The sequence below is a fragment of the Ammodytes marinus genome (genome assembly GCF_949987685.1).
Source record: "Ammodytes marinus genome assembly, chromosome: 18".
Classification (NCBI taxonomy): Eukaryota; Metazoa; Chordata; class Actinopteri; order Uranoscopiformes; family Ammodytidae; genus Ammodytes; species Ammodytes marinus.
In genome coordinates this window covers 6,759,641-6,781,435 of record NC_137222.1, presented here as the reverse complement: position 1 = coordinate 6,781,435, position 21,795 = coordinate 6,759,641, and the positions used below count along the sequence as shown (strand labels likewise).

General features: G+C 39.5%; 2 protein-coding genes across 3 annotated transcripts in view; one reads left to right on the top strand and one right to left on the bottom strand.

Moving 5' to 3' along the window:
• Positions 1–2,770: 2,770 nt before the first annotated feature.
• On the top strand, positions 2,771–7,229 carry ptges (prostaglandin E synthase). Its single transcript, XM_080046364.1, has 3 exons — positions 2,771–2,957; positions 3,087–3,169; positions 4,725–7,229. The coding sequence occupies exons 1-3, from the start codon at positions 2,841–2,843 to the stop codon at positions 4,972–4,974; spliced, it is 450 nt and encodes a 149-aa protein (XP_079902490.1). The 5' UTR covers positions 2,771–2,840; the 3' UTR covers positions 4,975–7,229.
• A 6,589-nt stretch (positions 7,230–13,818) lies between these two features.
• The window catches only part of garnl3 (GTPase activating Rap/RanGAP domain like 3), a 68,692-nt gene continuing 60,715 nt past the window's right edge, over positions 13,819–21,795 (bottom strand). For both annotated transcript variants that reach the window (XM_080046338.1, XM_080046339.1), the window contains 3 exons: positions 18,844–19,062; positions 17,768–17,888; positions 13,819–17,665 (listed from right to left, as the gene is read on the bottom strand). In XM_080046338.1, coding sequence (XP_079902464.1) covers positions 17,500–17,665; positions 17,768–17,888; positions 18,844–19,062 — 506 coding nt within the window. In that variant the 3' untranslated portion in view covers positions 13,819–17,499. The remainder of the gene's footprint in view (positions 17,666–17,767; positions 17,889–18,843; positions 19,063–21,795) is intronic.

Below are 21,795 nucleotides of genomic sequence, written 5' to 3'. Positions count from 1 at the left end.
GGTTGACATGGCCAGCCAGGTCTGACCAGTTGTTCACAAACCTGGCCAATCGACCAATGATTTCAATAATGTTTTCAGTACTTTTGCAGTGATGAGAGCAGAATGAACTAAGCCTAAATGTTGCAACCAAACATAGGCCAACTTTACAGTTTTTAAGTGTTATTTATTTCAACAATACCACCAAAAGATTTCCAATGATTTATTGTCATGTGCAGAAAAACAAAAATGTGTTTGCTTTAGTGAATACTAAAGAAGATCAATGTCTCTGTGTGAACTGATTATTTTGTAGAGATCTGTTGATCTGTAAAAAAAATGGTGTGATTGTAAGATAATCAAAATAAATTGGTATGTATGCTGGGCTAAGTCAGAAATGTGCTACTATTCTAAAATAATAATGAGCCCTTGCTCCCCCAACTGTCCCTGCAAGTCCCTTGTTGATAAGATAGTTATTCTCTTTACAAATACATGTATGTGTTTGTTGCGGGATGAGCGCACTCACACACATTGATAGGAGTAAAGCATGGGTAAGGGGGCGGGGGGAGGAGGGGGCATTGACTGGAGGTTTTCAGGGGCCCAGCCAATTGTGTGGGCAGGCCTGTGTGTGTGTGTGTGTGTGTCAATATTTTTGCCTATGAGTAGGCTACGACGATGGTGAATGAATCGGCATAGGCCTCTGTGGCAGTGCAGCGCTGTCTGTTGTGGAGACAGAAGTTATGAGAGAGAGAGAGAGAGAGAGAGAGAGAGAGAGAGAGAGAGAGAGAGAGAGAGAGAGAGAGAGAGAGAGAGAGAGAGAGAGAAACAAACTGTAGCAGGCTATACAGCTGTTTATAAACTGGTATAAAAATGTCATAGAAATATGCGATTAATTTAGATGAATTAATCACAGAGCCTGTAATTAATTAGATACATTTTTTTAATCGCTTGACAGCCCTAGTTAAAAGCCAACCCAAACATTACATCTAGTGATTTGCAGACCTCTCTTGCAGCATCTGGGACAGATGTGCATGGTTCCACAATAAGAATAAGTCAACATGGCTTTCAAGGGAGGGTTGCTGAAGAAGCCTCTGCTCTCAAAAAAGAACAAAAGTGCTTGTCACAACTTTGCCAGAGAGCACCTGGAGATACCTGAAGTCTTTTCTGTGCACAGATTTGTCCAAAATGTAACTGTTTGGTCACAACCAAAACCACCATGTTTGGGCAAAAACGCAACTCTGCCTACCACCAAGAGAACCTTCTCCCAAGTAAAGAATGGTGGTGGCAAATGGTCTGCAAATCTCCAGATGTAACCTGAAAAATCCCTTTTCTTGTGGCGCTTGAGGATATTGTTGAACGAAGTCCACTTCTAGGCAGATGTTAAGTCACTCTCAAAGCTCTCCATTTGTAGATGATTTGCCTCACGGTGGACAGATGGAGCTCAATTTTTTTTATTATTAATTTATAGCTGTCCCCAGACAAATGTGCAGCATCACAACTCTATTCCTGAGATCCTCTGAGATTTTTTTCGCTTTTAGCATGTCTGACCTGTATGGATTCACTTTGGTGAGCCTAAACTGACCTGGTTTGATCTCTGTTTTATCTCGTGCCGCCCAATTTCTTCCCTAAAGATCTCCATTTCATCACTCAATTTGGCCCATCTGATTGTGTTTACCTGCTCCATTTAAGCAATGCAGCTCAGGGTTCACAAACTTTTGCAGATACAACATTTGTCAAATAATTTGTTTTATCTGTTTTAACAGTTGATTTTTGGAAAAGAAAAATGTTGAATTGATAAACAAACATATGTTATTTCATATAAAAAATACTGGTATTGATAACAATGAATTAATAATGGTTAAAATAAATACAATTCCAAAAGGCTCAAGGGGTTCACAAACTTTCACACAGCACTGTATATATCTACAGTTTTCAGATGTATGTGCAAGCTGGCAGTCCTGATCTCCGAAGAACACAATAGGAAATACCTTTTTATTACTTGTTATCACAAGTTTAGAAAAAAGAAAATGATAAGTATGAGTGGAAAACTTTTGACAATCATGGATGCTTTTGGCTTCCGTAGGACTGGACATTAGAGTGCTAGACAGCTTTTTCAAGTCACTCGTGAATAAATTCACTCTTATCCAGATAATGGAAATTCACCACGATCAACATGTTAGTGGTAATTATTGTGATTCACAAAAAAATCATCCTCCCATCCCAACACACCAGCTGCTTTTCATATTAAGATTGTAAACAGAAAAACATTCACTTTTCTAAAATAACATACTGTTAAGGACCTTACATAGTATTCATCCTGATATACAGTCATTGCTCCACCTCTTAAAGCTATAGTAAAATGTGCTTACAAAACCTACATCAGGAATTATAATTTGAAAATGTAAAACAATATATAGTAGCTGATACTCTTTGCTGCTAATACTAAAAAGTATAACTTTGATAATGGTGTGTTTATTGTATGACGAGGTGGAATAGTACAGATTTTTTTTTAATGTGTGTGTGCCTTTAACTTGTTAGACAACTTATTAGTACAGTGTGCTATATTGCTCACTGTACTTTTAAGTAATTGGTCTGAATACTTCTTCCACCACGTGGCTTGTTATGTGTCCCCTCAGGCGGCTCATTTTGGCGTGCCAGGTATTTCACTTGTGTTTGTCAGATTCCGGGGAGTCGTGAATGAAAGATAGTTTAGTGGGTGGTTCCCCGACCCTTACCGACACTACAAAACCAGCCTCCTCGGACTCACTCTCCCAGTTTTTTAAAAAGTGCAGTTTACCCGCATACACCAATCTCATAGTTCAAATTTTTTCTCCAGTTTTTGTGCAATTGAAAGAAAAAACAAAGCCATGGCTGTCATGATAAGAAATGATGTCTTCAACTGTTTCGTGTTCTACGGCGTGCTTCTGGTGATTAAAATGTATATGATCGCGATATTAACGGGACAAGTGAGGCTGCGCAAAAAGGTGAGTGGCATCTATGGTGGCAACGGATTAGAGAGGGATGATCAAACCTGTGAGAAAAGCAATTTAATCTCAGCACCACACCGGGAACTTTCACTCATGCAAAAACTTTTTTTTCTTTCTCTTTGAAAGGCTTTTGCCAACCCCGAGGACGCGCTGAGACACGGGGGTTTAGAGTTTCACAGAGAGGATCCTTACGTGGAGAGATGCCGCAGGTAAGAAAATAAAAAAGCGTTTACACTGGCACGACATGCTTTGACTTTAATAATGTAGCCTACTTATTATTGGCTTCGGATACTCCAATAATTTTTGACTCAATTATCCACTGTTAGTAGCCTAACAAAATTCAATGGTGTAAGTAATCAGATCCTTTAGCCTAGGCCTACTTAGTAAAGAGTAAGAAGAAAAACGCTATAATACCACACACTGAGAGAATCAAAGTAGGCTAAACTAGAATAATGGTCCTGCCCTGGAAGATACAAATACAGTACAATACACAACTCATGGATGGCTGAGAATGTTATAGCCTATAGGCCTATTGGATTTTTAATACTGATGCATTCATATTTAAATTTAGCATTTCACCTTTGCTAGTTATTACCTCTGTATGTTCTGTTGATTAAGTGGATCAATGACAGTGCGTCACACTTTATAAATTCATCATGTAAACAATTTGAATTTGTCAGCAAAATGTACAATGTACTGAACAAATTAGATACAACCATAGGGGACTAGAAGAACAAACAGTCATGGAACATACCAAAGTTTGTCAAATTTGCACTTGAGTGCTAGATAACTTTCCTAAAGTTCTTGCTCTACATTAGGATAATGCTGATTACTATTTTTTTTATTTAGTCATTGTGTTATTGATTATGTTCAAAAGAGTTTACACAGGTTTGCAATTCATACAACTGCATGTGCTGAATAAATGGATGTAACGAAAAGACAAATATTAAAAAATATATATATATTTATTTGTGCAGTTTTTTCCCAGCTAAATCTTTCCCATTTCATTGCATCTCTGCAGTCAGATTGTTTGATTTTCTCCATCGATTTTCATCTTTAGTTTGGCAGCCTGTAAGGCTTCGCTGCTTTGTTATAACTTGTTAGAAAATGGTCCGTGACAGCTGCAGAGGAAAGCAGATGTTTTTTCTGCTAGTAATAAAACTTTACCTTCTGTTCTCCTCGTCATGTCTAACTCGAACCATCCGTGAACTCTTGCTGGGAAACCGATGTGCACTGAGTGCAAAAAATATGATACTTTTTTTAAAATGCCATGTCTGTGAGTTACTTCAACACAATGTGTTCCAAATAGGCTGCTAGAATAAATTGTCTTTTGAATGTGATGTCTTTAGGGCAGGTTTTCTTGGAATAATATTATTTAAGCGTTGAAACCATTGGGTGGAGAGGAAGCAGGAAAGTAGTGGTTTTGATAAGCAGTCTGACTGAGCTGCCAAAAGCAGCAGAAAGAAATGGATGTTCTGTACCCACTCTGAATTACACTGGTGTGTTACCTTAGATAGAAATGACAGAATCCACAACATTAGCTAAACAAGGATTTCTCCACATTTTCATCATAGCCTACCATAATCCAGATTTTTGAATGAGTCACTGAATACAAATGAGAGTGGCTTCAATCTGTCGTCATCATCACTGGAAGCTGAGTCACAACGTCACTGGTCATTGAATTGAACCAGCTGCTGCTCATGACCAATTGCCCCTATTGGGATCAATTTGAATTTAATTGTATGGATACTCTCTCCTATACAGAGCTCACATTAACGACATGGAGAACATCTTCCCCTTCCTGTTCCTGGGTGCTGTGTACTCTCTGATTGGACCATCACTGTCTGTGGCCCGCCTTCACTTCCTGGTCTTTTTCCTTGGTCGCTTGATGCACAGCGCGGCCTACCTGTTTGCCCTGAAGGCCCCCACCCGGTCCCTGGCCTACACTGTCGCACAGATACCTTGCATTTCCATGGCTTTTCAGATTCTAATGGCATTTGCAGCGTATGCCTAAAGAAATGCCAGAAACAAGGGATGTGAACTGGAGGTATTTTTCCTGGCTTGAAGGATGGCGGTTACGATGTGTGGCCTGTGTCTGAAGAAAAGCAGGTGGGTGGTGTAGGAGGAGTAGGAGGAGGTGGACACCTGAGAGGCCTCCCGGGAGCAAGAACATAAAACACATAAGAACGTCAGTGAATGTCAGTGCAATATAAGGTGTGTGATTACACCACAGCCAGGTTTTGTTTCATGAAATCTTGTCAGTATTCTTTTATTGTGTTATTTACAACGTTGAAATGTGAGCTTGTCTTAAGAGTTATTTCATGTCGACACCTCTTGTATTTAGAAAAAAACTAAAACAAATGAAGGCTGTTGCTCGTTTTTGTCTTTAAAAAAAAATGTTGAGGTTTTTTGTTGAAATGAAATGGTGGAATTGAAAAAGTCGCTGACGGACAGTTGTAGACATTTTGTTTAAAGATCACCTTTAATGCTAAATGCACTTTTCATGTTTTTGTTTTAAACATTAAAGCCACTACGAGTAACATGGCACGTTGGCGTCCCCTTTGGACAAAAGCGGTAGTATTTTTACGACGCCCGCTGTCGCAAAGCTGTTTTCTAGCTCGTGCCAGGCGTGCGAGTGTGAACTGAGAAGGGCGCAATATAGTGCATGTCCGTGTGTTGAAAGTGTGAGGACTCTTTTCGGCTCCGTGAGAGTGGTTTTGACACTGCATCAACTAATGCCAGTCAGTGCTACACACACCTCATTGCAATGAGTTGATGCAGCAGTGTCACCTAACTACTCTCTCTCACGGAGCTGAAAGATTATGTGTCCTCACAGAAAGCGAATGAACGAGAGACGGCAGTTAGTATGGATCACGATGAGGTAATGTGTTTGTGGTGTTGATGTAAATAATGACTATTTTAAAAAATGGTTATCTGATGATGGTGAAGCAAAGCAAACTTTGTGTTAGTACCAACCACTCATTCATTTAGGAGTAAACACTGCAGTCTAGTTTCGCTCTGTGAAATTGTATACACGTTGCTTGGCAACGCCCTCGTCCCGCCCGTAGCCTATATCACTCTTCCTTTTAGCTGTTCTTCATTGCATTCTCTTTTTTTTCTTTGATGGTTCAGCCCCGTTATCAGTCATTATGACGACAAATAACTGTCTCAAACAAGGCTCCCGTTCCCCTTCCCTCACCTGGAGGGATAGGCTTCTCAAATCGCGTTGCTGCGCCACACTGAAATCTGCGACCAATACAGATATGTGACCATAGAGCCTGCACGAGCGAACCGAAAATCGGACTTGTTGTGCGACCAGACCAAAAGCAGTAATAAAAACTATTTAAAAACGTCTTTCTTTGCACTGATGGTCTCGTTTGCTGTTAAAGGTAATTTATGATTATCAGAGGAAACATGAGGCTGTTTAAAAGATATGTAAATGTTACTCGTAGCCGCTTTAATATGAGTCCCTGGTGTGAGTAGAGACTCCCAAAGTATGAGAAAAAACACCCTCTCTCTTTTTCTACATCTCCACCTTTCTGAAAACCTGTGTTCAAAAACCCCAGTCAGATACACCATAAAAACAGTGTCTAGTAGAAACCCCACTTACAATGTTGAACCTGAAAATGAGCATAATATGTGACCTTTAAGCCAAGATCTTTCCGGCACTGCAAGGTATGTTCATCCCTGCACCCCCCCCCCCCCCCCCTCCTCCCCGCACTTACTGGTGTTTACACACAAACACAGCCCACCATTCATGTGGCGTTGGCTTCATCTGTTTCCTGTGGGGATATTACATCTGTTTTTGTTAGCACTTGTTTGCATACTACGGTCAGGCAAAAAAAAAGAGCCTAAAAACATAATGGATCCTGGCACCATGACTGAATATGTGTTGAGAGACCTGAAACCGCTCAGTGAAACACAACTTGACGCTGTTACTGTAAAAGTTCCTTTTATGGAAGCCGAAAGGGAATGAGATGGGACTGAAATCTCACAATAACGTGCAGAGACTGAAAGAGGGGGTTTTCTCATACGTTATGTTTTAGTTTGATCTGTGAAAACATATGTCAAGTCTGTTTTTTTAACGTATTTCAATAATAATTTATTATTCAATTTAATGTATTCAGTGATGTTTTTGTTTTTTAATCCTTGGATACAGTTGTGTAGGCAATAAAACAATTCACAAATGTAAACCTATATGACTCGAATGTGTGATTTATTCACTGGTTTTATTGGTCTTTTAGTAGAGAAGACATTGTGTTGACTTAGCCCGGGGCCGTGCAGAGACACTGCTCTGGTGTTAAGGGGAACGGGGCCCCACCTTGTGTGTGTGTGTGTACGTGTGTGTTTGTGCGTGTGTGAGATGATCCAGAAGTCCACGGCATAGCTCCAGCATTCCTCCACCTATTATGTAAGACCTTTTTTGGCTGCGTTGAGTTCACTGTCGTGTCCAGAAAAGGGGCCGGGAGGGTGCTGGGAAGCCACGTAGGCTAATATAGATTTACTGACTGGCATTCATACTGAATAAACTTGTAATTACCATATGTCTTGTCTGCGTGTCATCTTGTCAAATTACGTGTTGCATTATGAGTGTATTGTCTGTTTTGCCATCTTTTACAACATCGTCTCTGGCTTTGTTATTTCACGCTCCTGTGTGACTTGTATCTGGCCCCTAATTTAAAGTAGCACCAGTAAAATCCCAGTGCCAAGGCCTGCCAGTGATGACTCGCTCTAAAAATTACAGAGCTGGAATGTTTCTTGATCAAAGAGATTTTTTGTTCCAAACAAAAGAAATAAAACAAACCCCAGAGAAGGTGGGAGGACTTGGGACAGCCTAAGCCTTTTCCATTTAGAGTGAATGAGCGTTTACAATACATCTGGTATCTGGGCTGAAATATAAAGCAAAATGACATACCAGGGACGCAGGGGTGTGTCTATATCCTGTGTATGAGTCAGCGTTGTGGTCGTCTCAACCTGTCTGTACCCTCGGGGGGGAAAAAAATTAAACTAGGCACATGTAGGCTATTCTTTATTCTATATTCCTCACTTTCCCTCTCTTGGGCACTCTCTCTTCTCAGCCGACATACTCACTGGATGAATGAGCACTGAGCAGTGAGGCTTGACTCACACAAACACAACAAAAAAATCTCAGACCACATGTTAGTCAAATGTGTTGAGTAACCGGAAATGTATGGCTGCAGAAGATAGTCATTGTCTGTTTTTTCATCTTCTGTTTTACGACGCAGGATCAGACGTTGACTCTTATAAAAGCTGTGTTTTTGTTGCTCCTGGCTGGCTAACCCATGTTGGATAAGATGGATGGTCTATTGTCCAAACAAAGAGAGGGATCAAAGAGTGGCAGAACTCACTTCCACAAGAAACTTTTATCAAAAGTCAAGTTGTTATGTATCCCCCTATGGTGGATGAAGCAGATCCTTTACTTGAAAATCTACTTCACTGGTGGAAATATGAAGTTGTAGGCCTATTGAACTCTGAGATCCTAAGTAGTATAAATGTGCAAACCCGTAACTTATTGTTATCCACCATACTTCTTCTTCTTATTTCTTCCGCCACATTTTCTAGCTCTATTTCCTCCCACACCGTTGCACTTAGACATTCCAAATAGTCACCGAACGTGCGTCCCTACCCCACGGGGAGTGCTATTATACAGTTTTTAGATTTTCCACAAGGTGGCGCTGTTATGATGTCCCGACTGAAAAAACTTTGAGACCACGGCCCGCACACCGTAAGTCTGATTCACTTGAAATTTCTCACACAGGTGTACGTTAGGGTGCTCAACAAAAAAGCCTCCGGGACCATATAAGTCCGCCTGGGAATATTCTCTACTAATTAGCATAAACAAACAAAGATTAGTAGGATAGCTTTAAAAACATGCCGCCATTGACCAAAATGTTTACGCAGGGGCGGGGCTTAGCAGCTAATTGGCCATAACTCATTGACCATAGATCCTATCATCATAAAACTTGCTTGATATGTGCAGTCGACATGTGGTCGCGATTAACCCATAGGGGGCGCCACAAATGCGAAAACCATTATTCATAAATGCAATGTTTGACAGGCCACGCCCCTTTCCCCCTGAACGGGTGTGGCGCCGGCGACGATGCGGGGCTGGGGGTCGGAGCCGGGGGGCCCGTACTTTCAAAATCTCCGCGGGATTTTGTAGTCTGTTTATTATATTATATAATATAATAGCGATTTTATAATGATAGAACACCTTTGCTCTGGACCAAATCTCCGCAAAACCAGCCCGGGACATCCTGTGTTTCCTGAATGGTACTAAATCAAAGTTAACTTTGCTTCACCATCGTCATATTACCATTATTAATCTTACATACTGTAAATACATTACATTACCTCATCGTGATGCATCCTTCGGTCTCTCTTTCATTTTGCTTACTAAAGAAATGCACCTGCCAACGACACACACTTGGAAACAAGTGTCGTCAAAACACTAACCCCTTTTGGCCAAAGGGGCCAGTAGATTCTACAAGTACTGAAATTTCCTCGTGTTCACTTAAAATCAGCTATCATTTATGTTTTCATAACTACGTGTCAAATGGCAAAGTTATCTCATAGATATGAACTTGCAGAGATCGATCACCTGAATCTGTAGCTTCCCTCGGCTTAAACACATTATTCTGTAACATTATTACATGCTGTCTCTGTTCGAAGCTGCTTTGAATTTATTGCTTTGGAATTGTCTTTATCGTCAAATGATTGTGTTATTGTAATTGGTGTGTACAGGCCCCCTTCAGCGGTAACTAGCTCCTTGAGTGAGCTAGCACATTTAATCTCTCCATATGTAAATAGAGAGGTCATTATGATGGGTGATTTTAACATTGACTGGCTTTCTGGTGCCTCTGAACCTTTTAAAGAAATCTGTAGCAACCTAAATCTTACACAAATAATAACTGAGCCCACAAGACCTAATCTAAAAAACCCAGCAAAATCAACTTTGATTGATTTAATATTATCAAATCAAAGCAATAAAATAGTTTCTGCTGGTGTCTTTGAGCTTGGAATCAGTGATCACTGTCCGGTGGCCTGTATCAGAAGTATTCATCTTAAAAAATCTCAACCCAAAATCATTATTAAGCGTAATTTTTAACGAGCAAGCATTTTTAAATGAACTCTATCAAAGTGACATTCATCTCACAAGTGAAATATCTGATGTGGAATTGGCCTTAGAATTTTTCACCAATGCTTTCTCCTCCATTTTGAACAAGCATGCACCCCTTAAAAAGCACAGAGTAAAAAATAGATCAAACCCCTGGTTCACAAATGAATTGTCCGATGTATTTGCAGAGAGAAATAAAGCATGGTCCCTAGCTAGACGCTCTGGTGAAAACTCTAAGTGGACTGCTTTCAGACAAATCAGAAATAGGTGCATATCCATGGTTAGGAAAGCTAAATCAGATTACTACCTCAAGCTAATTTCCAACTGCTTCTCCAACCCTGCACTATTTTGGAAGGCTGTGAATTATAACAAAAATAATTCTAGCACTGTTAACCTAGTCAGTTAAAAATAAATGATCAGACTTTAAATGATCAGAAAGAAATTGGTTTAGCTTTCAATAAACACTTTATAGCTGCTGCTGGTAAACTCTTTCACAATGGAGTATCTACGCCTTCCACCACCAGAAATAAAAATAGCATTCCACCTGTCTCTAAAACTCCTCTTTTCAGCCTTGTTCAAGTTCCAACAAGTATTGTTGTAGATGCGCTTCTTGCCATCAACCCCAGGAAGTACATGGGAGAGGACAATTTGGACCCATTTTCAATAAATCTCTCTGCACTTATCATATCAAAACAAACAACCCATATTTTTAATCTTTCCATCTCCTCTGGTATTGTTCCTAAAGTCTGGAAAAAAGCTCACGTCATTCCATTACATAAAGGGGGTGACAAAAGTGATCTCAATAATTACAGGCCAATTTCCAAACTCCCATGCCTGGCAAAAATTCTAGAATCAGTCATTAATACTCAGTTGAAAACCTTTTTATCCAGTGCTTCCATTTTGAGTCCATTTCAATCTGGTTTTAGGGCAGGCCACAGTACCGTATCTGCTGTCACTTTGGTCTTAGACAACATTGTTACAGCTATCGATAAAAAAATGCACTGTGCAGCACTTTTTGTTGATCTGTCAAAAGCTTTTGATACTTTAGATCACCATTTGCTTTTAGAGAGGCTGCATGAAATTGGTTTTGATTATTCTACATGTAGCTGGTTTAGGGACTATCTCTCTGATAGACAGCAGTCAGTAAAACTGGGAAGCTACCAAACTGAGTTTTTAACAGTTACAAATGGTGTTCCGCAGGGCTCAATTTTAGGTCCAGTCCTATTCACAATTTACATCAATAACATTGTTTCATCACTACAAAACTGCCATGCCCATTTGTATGCGGACGACACTGTACTGTATTGCATTTCTGATTCAGTGCAACAATCTGTTCAGAACCTACAGAGCTCTTTTAACACCCTGCAGAACTGTCTAGTGGATCTCAGGCTTGTCCTTAATACAGAAAAAAATAAATATATGTGTTTTTCCAGAGCAAGAATTACACATTTTAATGATCTTATTATTCACACAAATAATGGATCTCATATTGAAAGAGTCACTGAATATAAATATCTTGGCATCTGGATAGATGAAAAACTCTCTTTTACATTTCACATAAAAAATCTTGTCTGTCGTCTACGAGAAAAGATTGGATATTTTTATAGGAATAAAGCCACCTTCCCATTGTTCAGTAGGAAAAGGATTATTGAGGCAGTTTTTATGTCTGTCCTTGATTACGGTGATGTGGTTTATCGGCATGCATCTCGTTCATGCCTTAAATTCCTAGACTCTGTATTTCACTCTGCTTTGAGATTCATTACAGGAGATGCTTATGATACACACCATTGTGTTTTATATGAAAAGGTTGGGTGGTCCTCCCTTAAGGAGAGACGTGATGCACATTGGCATATTTTTATATATAAAGCTCTGACTGGAAAGCTACCACTCTATTTGACAGAAATGCTGCTTATTTCAGATGGGCTTTATCAAACCCGCTCAACTGACATGCTCATGTTATATGTCCCCTATGCCAGGTCTGAGCTTGGTAAAACCGCTTTTAGCCATAGTGCCCCTGACTCCTGGAACAGCCTACAACATACAATTAAAATAAATACACTCATAACTGTTAACCAATTTAAAATTATTATTTTGAATCAGCCCCTCTACACTTGTAACTGTTTTAATTAGGCTATTGTCTCTTTCATTCAATTGATCTGAATGTTTTAAATAGTTGTTGTCTGTGTGTGTGTGTGTGTGTAAACTTGTTATGTATTCTCATTGTATATTGTGTATCTGTACAAACTCGACGTCATTGTAAAAGAGGGTCACCACTCAATTGATCTTTCGAGGTTAAATAAAGGAAAATGAAAAAAAAAATGAAAGGAGCTTTATAGTAAGTTTGAGCTCATTGTTTTGGAATCAGGCCCATAACTTTACTGTTTATGTTCACTCTCATGGCTCACATTTATACAGTTGCATCATTTCCCACCCCAGTGTGCAGCAGTTTTCAGTGAAAAAGCTCCATGGGTAAGGCATTTAATTATTTAAAATAAAAGCAAAAAACAACAATAAATAGCCAGACAGTTGAAATTTCATAAATATTTATTACATATCAATGAACAGAATCGACTACTTTCACAGCAGTGGTCTACAGCACTTGTTTAAAATAATTGCTCAAATAATAATAACTATATTATTAATAATAATAATAATAATAATAATAACTAGAACTGCAAGCAGTTTTTACCGGGGGCCAAGCCTCCGACGCAACTCGTCGTCAAGCGCCGTGCCTGCCGCTCACTCCACAGAACCTGTGGATGTAAAGTTTTTGACCGTGGGATGTTCGGTGCGGGAGTTGTATAGGTATCGCTGTTTATGGATGAATTTTGCGAAACTGCCACGGTGGAACGATGCAGCTCAATTCACAGAACAAGTGCATGTCAAGTTTTTTAATGTGCGATGTGTGGTTGGCGAGTTATGAGCAAAAGTAGATTGTCAGCCTTGACAAAATGGCCGCCGGAGCTAATTGCACAATGTAATGTCAATGGACATGCTAACATTCCCGCCTTTTTTCTTTGACGGAAAAAAAAAATATCTAATTTTATTAAAAAGTCCCTTAAACATTACTATTTCTTGGCCATATTTTTCATATAGACTTGGGTATGCCCCTTGATGGTTTCCCGTGAGTTTTAAGAAATTTCCTCTGGCCAATTAGGAGATATGAAATTTCATAATTTATGGCGCCCCCTTATGGCGAAATTCTCCAAATTTTTTATTGAACGCAATTAAGGGTAGCCCCAACATATGTCTAAAATTTGGACTTGATCCGATTAATGATTTTGGATTTATGAATTTCTACGTAAAACGTAGCTAATCAACAAATATTTAAAACGCTACCGTTTCGTTATCCATGGTCAAATCAAAATTCTTTTACACAAGTTTTTACCGTGTGGGTCGGTAGATGTTCTGTGCAAACTTTGGTGTCAATTGTCCAAAAATTGTGGGAGGAGTAGCGAAAAATATGTTTTTCAGTTTTCGCGATTTTGCGAAAAATTTATAATATCGCAAATGGGCGTGGCCTATGCCAAATGATGCAGCTGACTCCAGTGCATCTGTGGAAATAAAGTTTTTGACTGTGGGACGTTCGGTGTGGGAGTTATGACCCCAAACGCGTTTTCCTTCGTTGTAGCGCCACCTAGTGGCCGGCATGTCTGAATTTTGTTGTATGCTGAGATTTCACGGACCTGGATCTAGTCATGCAATTGGCATGTCTGCACCCTTTACGGTTTGGGCTGTGGACGCAGTTCTAGCGGCGACAAATAATAAGAATAACAATCGCCACTAAAACAATAGGGTTCCCTGCCCCGCAGGGCTTGGGAACCGCGTTGCTGTGCAAAACGCGGTCCCAGCTCCTGCTCGGGCTTGGCCCCCTAATAATAATAATAATAATAATAATAATAATAATAATAATAATAATAATAATAATAATATAGTTCAGTTTCATTTGAGGCCACATTTGATACACAAACATTTACAAGTAGTACTTGGCATTAAAAACGATGGCGATACAATATTTTTAAGACACTTGGTGTTTTTTTTGTGAATTTTTCTATAGTTTTGATATCACAGAGAGGTTCAGCAACAGTCTAAACAGTAAATATAGATTCAAATACAAAAAAAATTGTGAAAATGCCAAGGGGAGGTAGGAAACAGAGGGTATACTCGACAGAGAAATAGGAACAAAATCTGTTGGGAGAAGCAGTGTTTACAAACTGTAATTGCCAGGTCACTCGCACTCATTCAGAGTAATAAACACTAAAGTAGAGTACCTTTGTAAAAATCTTCCCCATCTCCTTCTTCCCTTTTTAGTTTTTCTGTGTTGTAATAGTGTAGGAGGGCTTCACAGAGACAGGCAGGAGGAGAACAGAATAAAGGGGGCGGCAGCTCATGCAAAGATCTGAAGGCTGCTGTGTTGGGCAACCACCACATAGAGGCGCTCTTATACCTATACATATAGTCGGAAGCAAAGCTTTCTCCTTTTGGTTTTTACTGACTAGTCTAGTGTTCATTTCTCACAATATTTTCCCTGTTTCAGCGTCTCCACTGACCCATGGGACTGACTTAACTTCCTCTGTGCTCAGTCAATACAAAGGAAAAACACTTTTTTTCGAGATAATGTAATTTTCTGGAGATGCAGTGATTGGATTGCTGGCTGTTGAAATGCTGACACTGAGCTGTTTTGTTTTATGTGTGTAGCTGGGAGATAGATTGCAATGCTGGAATAGCTTTATATTAAGGAGTAAGAAGAGTTTGAATAGTAAGGAAAGGAGTGTGTAAAATATAGTGGAAGCAATGAAAGTTGTTGAAGTCTTAATTAGGGATGGGAAGATATAAGAATTATGAATCATAATATGTTGAGCTTGGTGAACCAAAATCAGCGAATATCTACCGTCCACTACCTATCCATACCGTGTGTGCACTGAAAAAAAGCCTTTAGTTTATACACAACTCAAGCTCCACAGATGGCTTTCTAAACAAAGGGAGTCGGAGCAAGCCCGGCAGCACCTCTCCAACCAATCAGCTACAGGTAGTTACTGACGCCTGCTGTTGCCAAGGTGAGTCGCATCTGAGGGCGGAGCTTCTGAAGGAGCAGGAAGGGAGGGCTGTGTTTGTTTTGGTGGTCAGTTCAAATATCAACAAGCTATCTCTGGTATGGCTTATTACACCTTTAAGATTGGAGTGACTGCTGTCACTTTAAGGTTCATAGCCCGAAATGTGTCTGTTTTCTTAAGATAGTTACATTGGTTTAAGTATGACAACTTTTTTCTACGTTGTGTTATACATCTTAACAATATCAATTTGTTTTAATGGGGGAAAAAGTCCTGAAAAAAGTTAAATATTTCAGAAAAGTATGAAAGATTTACACTAAAAAGTAATTTAGAGAGATGTTGGGTTTAATTATGTTGAACAATAAGCTTGGGTTTGATTTAAAGTTCAACCTATTCCAACAGTCACAATAGCTCATCCTCTTTTCTAAATCTGTCTCTTTTACTTCCTCAAACTTTACGGAAGTGGGATACTTAATCACTGATGTATCCTGTTGCGTGCACACTCTATTTGAGATTGAAACATGATTGTGTTCAAATTGACAAAGTAATAAAAAAAAGTCAGGAAGTATGAGAAAACTGACAAATGCAGGAATAAAATGTTTGATATCCAGACTTAAAGTTGTCCTTCCTAAACAAATTTTGTTCAAAACAAATGAAAAAAAACCTGCTGTCAGGGTCGGACCAAAAACCTGTAAATTCAGTTTAGGACGTGTTGGATTATAGTTCAGTAAATTTTAGTTTTGTGCAGTGTGTTGGCTTTCTAGATGTGTATGGCTTTTATTCAATGGATACATGGTGGTATGAGAATAAAAGAAAATTGGAGTGTCACCGGTGTCCCGTGAATTGGCCCATAATTCATTGCTGCAACCCTTGCACCAGGTGTTTTAGCTGCATGTATATCAAGTATTTTACTGGACATCTGGAACTTAAACCAGCAGGGCTAGTTGGTTTCTTGTGGATTTATTTGATATTGTTTCCCTTTATTTATGCTTCTAAATTTAATTACATTTTTTATGGTATGGATGGTTATTGTAGTTTTTTAGCTGAGTATTAGTGTTGTTTTTAGTTGGGTAACCTTTTTTTCTAAAAGTTAAAAATAGATTTGGTGTTTCCTGTATGAATATAAAATTGGTTACTTTGTGTTCAAAATTACAATATTTCACACTTAATTTTAGTTTGGTGTCATTAGTGCTAAAGATGATTTTACCTCCATTTTTATCATTTAAGTTTAGGACAGGTTTCTTGTATATAATTCCAATGCTTTACTATCAAACTATTTATTCTAAAATTCCCAGTCTTTTTTGTGGTTTGCTTTCTACTGCTATGTTTGGTATGATGTCCCAGAACTCATGATTGCCAAAGAAACTGATTTAAAGAGCAGAACATGATTTTAGCAAAGGTCATGCAGATTTAAGGTCAGCTCATTCTTATGGGGTAAAATGTTGAGTGGCTTTGAAGAGAGTACCTCAAGTAAGTGAATGTATCCAAACTGAATGGAGTTGTGTGGGTCACCATGGTAATCAAACATGGACTACAATCACGGCTGCTACTGTCAGACACCAGGGATACGGTGGCTGTTAAGAGGTGTTTGTTCAGTGGCGGAAGCTGGGAAATGGCACTTGTGGGAGACTTTGCCTCCAGCCCTGTCTACCTATATACTGTGAATAAGGAGAGGAATAAGGAGGACTAATATGTGCAGAGAGCATAAAACATCATACTTTTGACTAAATATGGGAATAAAATTGATTTTTATAATATATCTATAAATATGCACCACATGCATGACAGGCAAACACACCTGTCACCGTGTATGCATTTTCATGTATAAACAGATGTACACTTACATAATGCATATAATACAACATTTGAAAGTGGAAATAATCACATAATGTACAACACATATTAAGCTTGAGTGACTTCAGAGGGCGTTGTGAACGAAAGTTTCTGTCGTGCCTCGGTGCGCAGATTTACATTCAGTTGGTGTTTTGGGGGAGTGAAACCATAAACGTTAGCTCAAGGCGGTTTGCTGTACTTAATGAATAAACCACGGCCTCTTACTCAACCTCTTCGCCTCTTTGGGTTATTCGCTGCAGGGGGGAAACACAAACACCCAACACACGGTAGCTGAAGGACTGCTCGCGAGAACAAACACGCACACATAGACATCCTCTTACTCCCAATGCACCCATCATGTCCGACGAATGGGGAGACCCAAGATACAGAACAAAAAATATATATATATTTTTTTAAATTGAATCAAATCAATAGCAAACCAACACAAACGATAAACTAATTCTGACAGTACAGGGATTGGATGGTACAGGAGAAGAAGTGCATGATGGGATTGTCTTCACTTTAGGTCCAGGACGTCTTCCTCGAAGGATGTGGAGAGAGCGAAGGCGCTGGCGAGGGGCGGGCTCTCCTCTCGCAGCACTGCCTTCTCTGGCTCCGCCTCTGAACCCGACGAACACTGCAGCTGGATGTCCAAGTCCGATTCCACAGAGTCTGAGGCTAACCTGTTTGTGCACAGAGACATGTGATTCCAGCTCATATGTATACCACACCATGCAGATGTTAAAACGTACAATGTCGCCTGGCCTGCTGTTTGAATGCGTCACCTGTCACTGTTTGTAGACGTCAGGGCTCGCGCTTTGGGCTCTTCCTCCGTGTTCTTCTTGCTCATCTTCCTCTGTTTGACCGTCCCACTGTCCGGCTTCCCACCCGGTTCCTCTGTCAAGCCTTCATTGGTAAGAGGAAACAGACAATGTACATGGGTTCAAAGGAATAGTTTAACATTTTTGGGAGATATACGCATTGCTTTCATTTCTCTCTCTGCAGTATACGGCTGCAGCTAGCAATGGGTTATTTTAGCTTAGCATAAAGTCCGGAAGCAGATAAAAACAGCTAGCCTGGCTCTGCCCAAATGTCACAATCACCTACTAACACAGAGAATTAAAACATTATATGTTTTGGGTCACATTTTATTCACAGTTTGTATTAACAATTTGTGTTGCAATGTTACGAAGACAAAATTAAATTTTTATGCGGATGACACCACAATGTATATTTCTGCTTCATCCTTAGCAAGTGCAATTTAGGACCTTCATGGATTAACACTTGTACTAAATATTGACAAAACCAAAATGATCTGCTTTTCAAGAAGTAAGAAAACAACTGATATGATGACTACCAGATTGTTACTCTAAATAATAAAGTGATTGAGAGTCGCAAAATACCTGGGCTTTTTCCTAGAAGTAAATCTCTCTTTCAAACATCACATTAAGTGTCTTACAAAAAAACTAATGATGAAACTAGGTTTATTGTATAGAAATAAATGCTGTTATTCTTTTGGTGCCAGGAAGAAAATTGTCCAAGCCGTTCTTTTATCCGTTATTGACTTCTGTATATGCATGCACATTTTCGATTTCGATTGGTCTATGATTCTGGCTCCTAAATTTTTTTTAGTAACAACTACATAGCTATGCATTACCTGTTACATAAATATATATATATATTTTAGTAACTACTACATAGTTATGCGTTACCTACTATACTTTCATAGTAACTACCACATTTACTACATACATTTTAAATGCATTTTTTTTTGTGACTACTACAAAGGTTTTTTTAGATAGTTTTTTTAATGCATGAGCTACTACATAGGTTTTTTTAATTAAAAAAATAAATGTTTTACCGAGCAGCTGGTTCCTCGTGCGGCTGGCTATCTCTTTGATCTCCATGCGGGACAGGGAAAGCGAGTGTGTGGCGGAGATGAGGGGACTCGATGGCACCATGGTGGGGGCCGGCGTCGTCAGCACCTTGTTGACCAGAGGCGACTTGAGGGGTCTTTCAATGCTGCGGCCCACCAAGTTACACAGCGGGATCTTGAACATGTGCTTACCTGTCGCTTCACCTGGGGAGAAAAGAAATGGAAGGTATGATGGAAAGAACAGCAAGGTAAAGTCAGACAGACGGAAGGCCATAGGTGACAAGAGGAAATGTCATCATGAGAGCAATGTGTGGCAGTTAATGAGAAATGTATGAAACTGGTTTTGACTCATTAGCTATAAAAAAGAATATGTACGACAAATCTTATCAATCTTTCTGGTCCAAGCAGCCGCTGAACATTTTGTCATCGTCACTGTATTTTATTTATTGTCAAAATTACATTACTCTTTTACATTAATACCATTGGTAGAAGTGACTATTTCATTTAATATAGAAATAATTTACATTTGAACAAATAGGATAACTAAATATATGTAGAAGGATATATAAATAAAGTTAACAAAAATGAAGATAAGGCCTGGTTAGCTAAGTTTAGCATAACGACAGTACCAGCTAGCTTTTTTTCTTCTTTTTTTTACTATGCAGAGGATAGAATGTTTTTTTTAATCACATGTATTGTTAAACTACCTTCTGGGTCAAACATCATTAGGGGTTTATCTTTCATGGAAACAGTTGTTTAACTCTGTGACTTTTTCATAGCTTACATGTGTGGCACAAACTATGGTTTTCACCTTACTTCTTTATGTTACGCTAAGCTACCAAGTGAACAATATCAATCTTCTCATGTAATCCCTGTCAAGAACGTGAATGCGAATATTTTCCAAAATGTCAGACTATTCCTATGGTGCATCCAGGGACCCTCTTACATTTTTCTGATTTCACTATTATACGAAAAAAATCATTTCATGGAGGCTATTCAAAAGGAGCCTTTGAATGCATCAATAGAGAAAGTATTCCAAACAGATGCAGACTGCAACATCATTTCCTTTCAGATGTTAAAAAAAAAGAAGGGAGCTAAAGTGCTTATTGATATGGATCTTAAGCATTTTTCAAAACACAATTTAGGTCGAATAATTGCAGCTTAAAGTGTTAGAAATAAATCTAAAAATGGTAAATTACTATTTAATACTACAATATGCAAAACTTATTTTTTTTCGTGACTATGCAAATCTCTATCTCAAACAATCTCATATTCTAATTCATAAGACAGTTGACACGCTCTTACAACAGAGGCTAACCTCCGTATTCAAATGAAGACACTCATAAATGATTAATAGTCCTATTTACTGAAACAGGGTGTGATCCTAAAATTAATCATCCATACTACAGAGAGGTGATGTAAAGTAACTGTCCACTTGTAGCCATTTATAGCAGGCCATCTATTATTCAGTAGACACTGTAAGTGCTTTTAGGTCTGTTTGGGACACATTAAAGTTTTTTTGTCTTATAAAATGGCCCAATCTGCTCGCAGAGCTGCCGTGTGCCAACCTACAGTACTCCTACTGTGCCATCGGGGGGCAGTATTGCAGTTTAAGCATCCACACTCTGCCCCACTACTAAAGGCAGGCTGGTAGTGACATGGATGGGGACTGATTTAATGCGGAAGCTACGGCTTGTGCACACACAAAAAGAGGACCGGCTCATCTGAAAATGTCAGCGGGTGAGAGGTGAGTAAAAGAGCCGAGGAGAAAAATAAGAGGGTCACGGCTGATAGGTAGGGATAGTCTGACAGGAACACTGTGTTAGTGTTGTTAAGAGATCCTCTCTCCTGTACCTGTGCGATGTCATACAGCAAAATAAATGGCAATAAACCAAAATGCAGGAAAAAGGCTAGGGCATGCAGTTACTTTAGAATATATAGTCACCGAGATCAATATATTCCACATGCGTTTCTGGACCAGGGGGAAAGGGTCACACTCCATCACACCGGCAAAATGAATTAAAATATTAGTATTACGGATATTTTTTCAGCACTATTTGAAGTTGAAAAATCTCCAGGAGCAGAGAACTGTGTTTTAAAACCAAGTGGATGGAAGTATAGGCAGTGGCAGGCAGCTCACATCCACATCAGTAACAGCATCTTGTTCACATTACTGATGCGATTACATCAGATGAAAACCCCCTCCCCGAGGAGCAGATACGGCAGGCGCACAGGCGGTTAAGAGAATGGGATTTTTTGTCAGCGCCCCTTCCACCTTTTCCCACTCTTCCCCCTCCCCTACCCATCTTTCTTCAGCTTCCTCCCTCCATAATCCCCCCTCCCTCCACTACCACTACCACCTTCACCCTCACAGATTGTGGTTGTGGAGGAAAGCGCTTGTTTGGACTACCACTTTGGATCGAAGAAGAGGGGCTGACAAAAGTCTCCATGGCGGCAGTGCAATCTGTAAATCATGCTGCGGCAGACGTGTCTTCTCCTTCCCTCTTTCCCTTTTTTTCTCCCCCTCTCCATCTCTCTCTTCAACCTCATACACTCGTATACACAACCCCTCCCTTTTTTCTTTTTCTCTTGCAGTCACACATACCTTTTCTGCATCTACTCCTTCCACCCCCTCCCCCCCCACCTGTCCTGTAATATTAAAACCTTCCACCTTGATTGACGATATCTATACTTTTTTAATTGACCCTCTTTCAACCTGTTCCCCTACTCACTCACTCTCTCTCTCTCTCTCTTTCTCTCTCTCTCTCTCTCTCTCTCTCTAACTCTCTCCTTTGCACTTATGCTTTAATTAGTTAAGACAAGAAAGGGGGGATGGGGAAGACATAATGTTCACTTAACATTCAACCAACGTTCAAGTCAACATGCCGCTGTGGGAGCAGACAGGGTGATACACTCTGGGAGCATGTGCATGTTAGT

What these genes read in the sequence shown, in the direction of transcription:
- ptges (XM_080046364.1), top strand. Translation starts at nt 2,841, where the DNA reads ATGGCTGTCATGATAAGAAATGATGTCTTCAACTGTTTCGTGTTCTAC. An exon ending in AAGTGAGGCTGCGCAAAAAG is followed by an intron (nt 2,958 to 3,086) that starts GTGAGTGGCATC and finishes TCTCTTTGAAAG; the next exon opens with GCTTTTGCCAACCCCGAGGA. An exon ending in TACGTGGAGAGATGCCGCAG is followed by an intron (nt 3,170 to 4,724) that starts GTAAGAAAATAA and finishes TCTCCTATACAG; the next exon opens with AGCTCACATTAACGACATGG.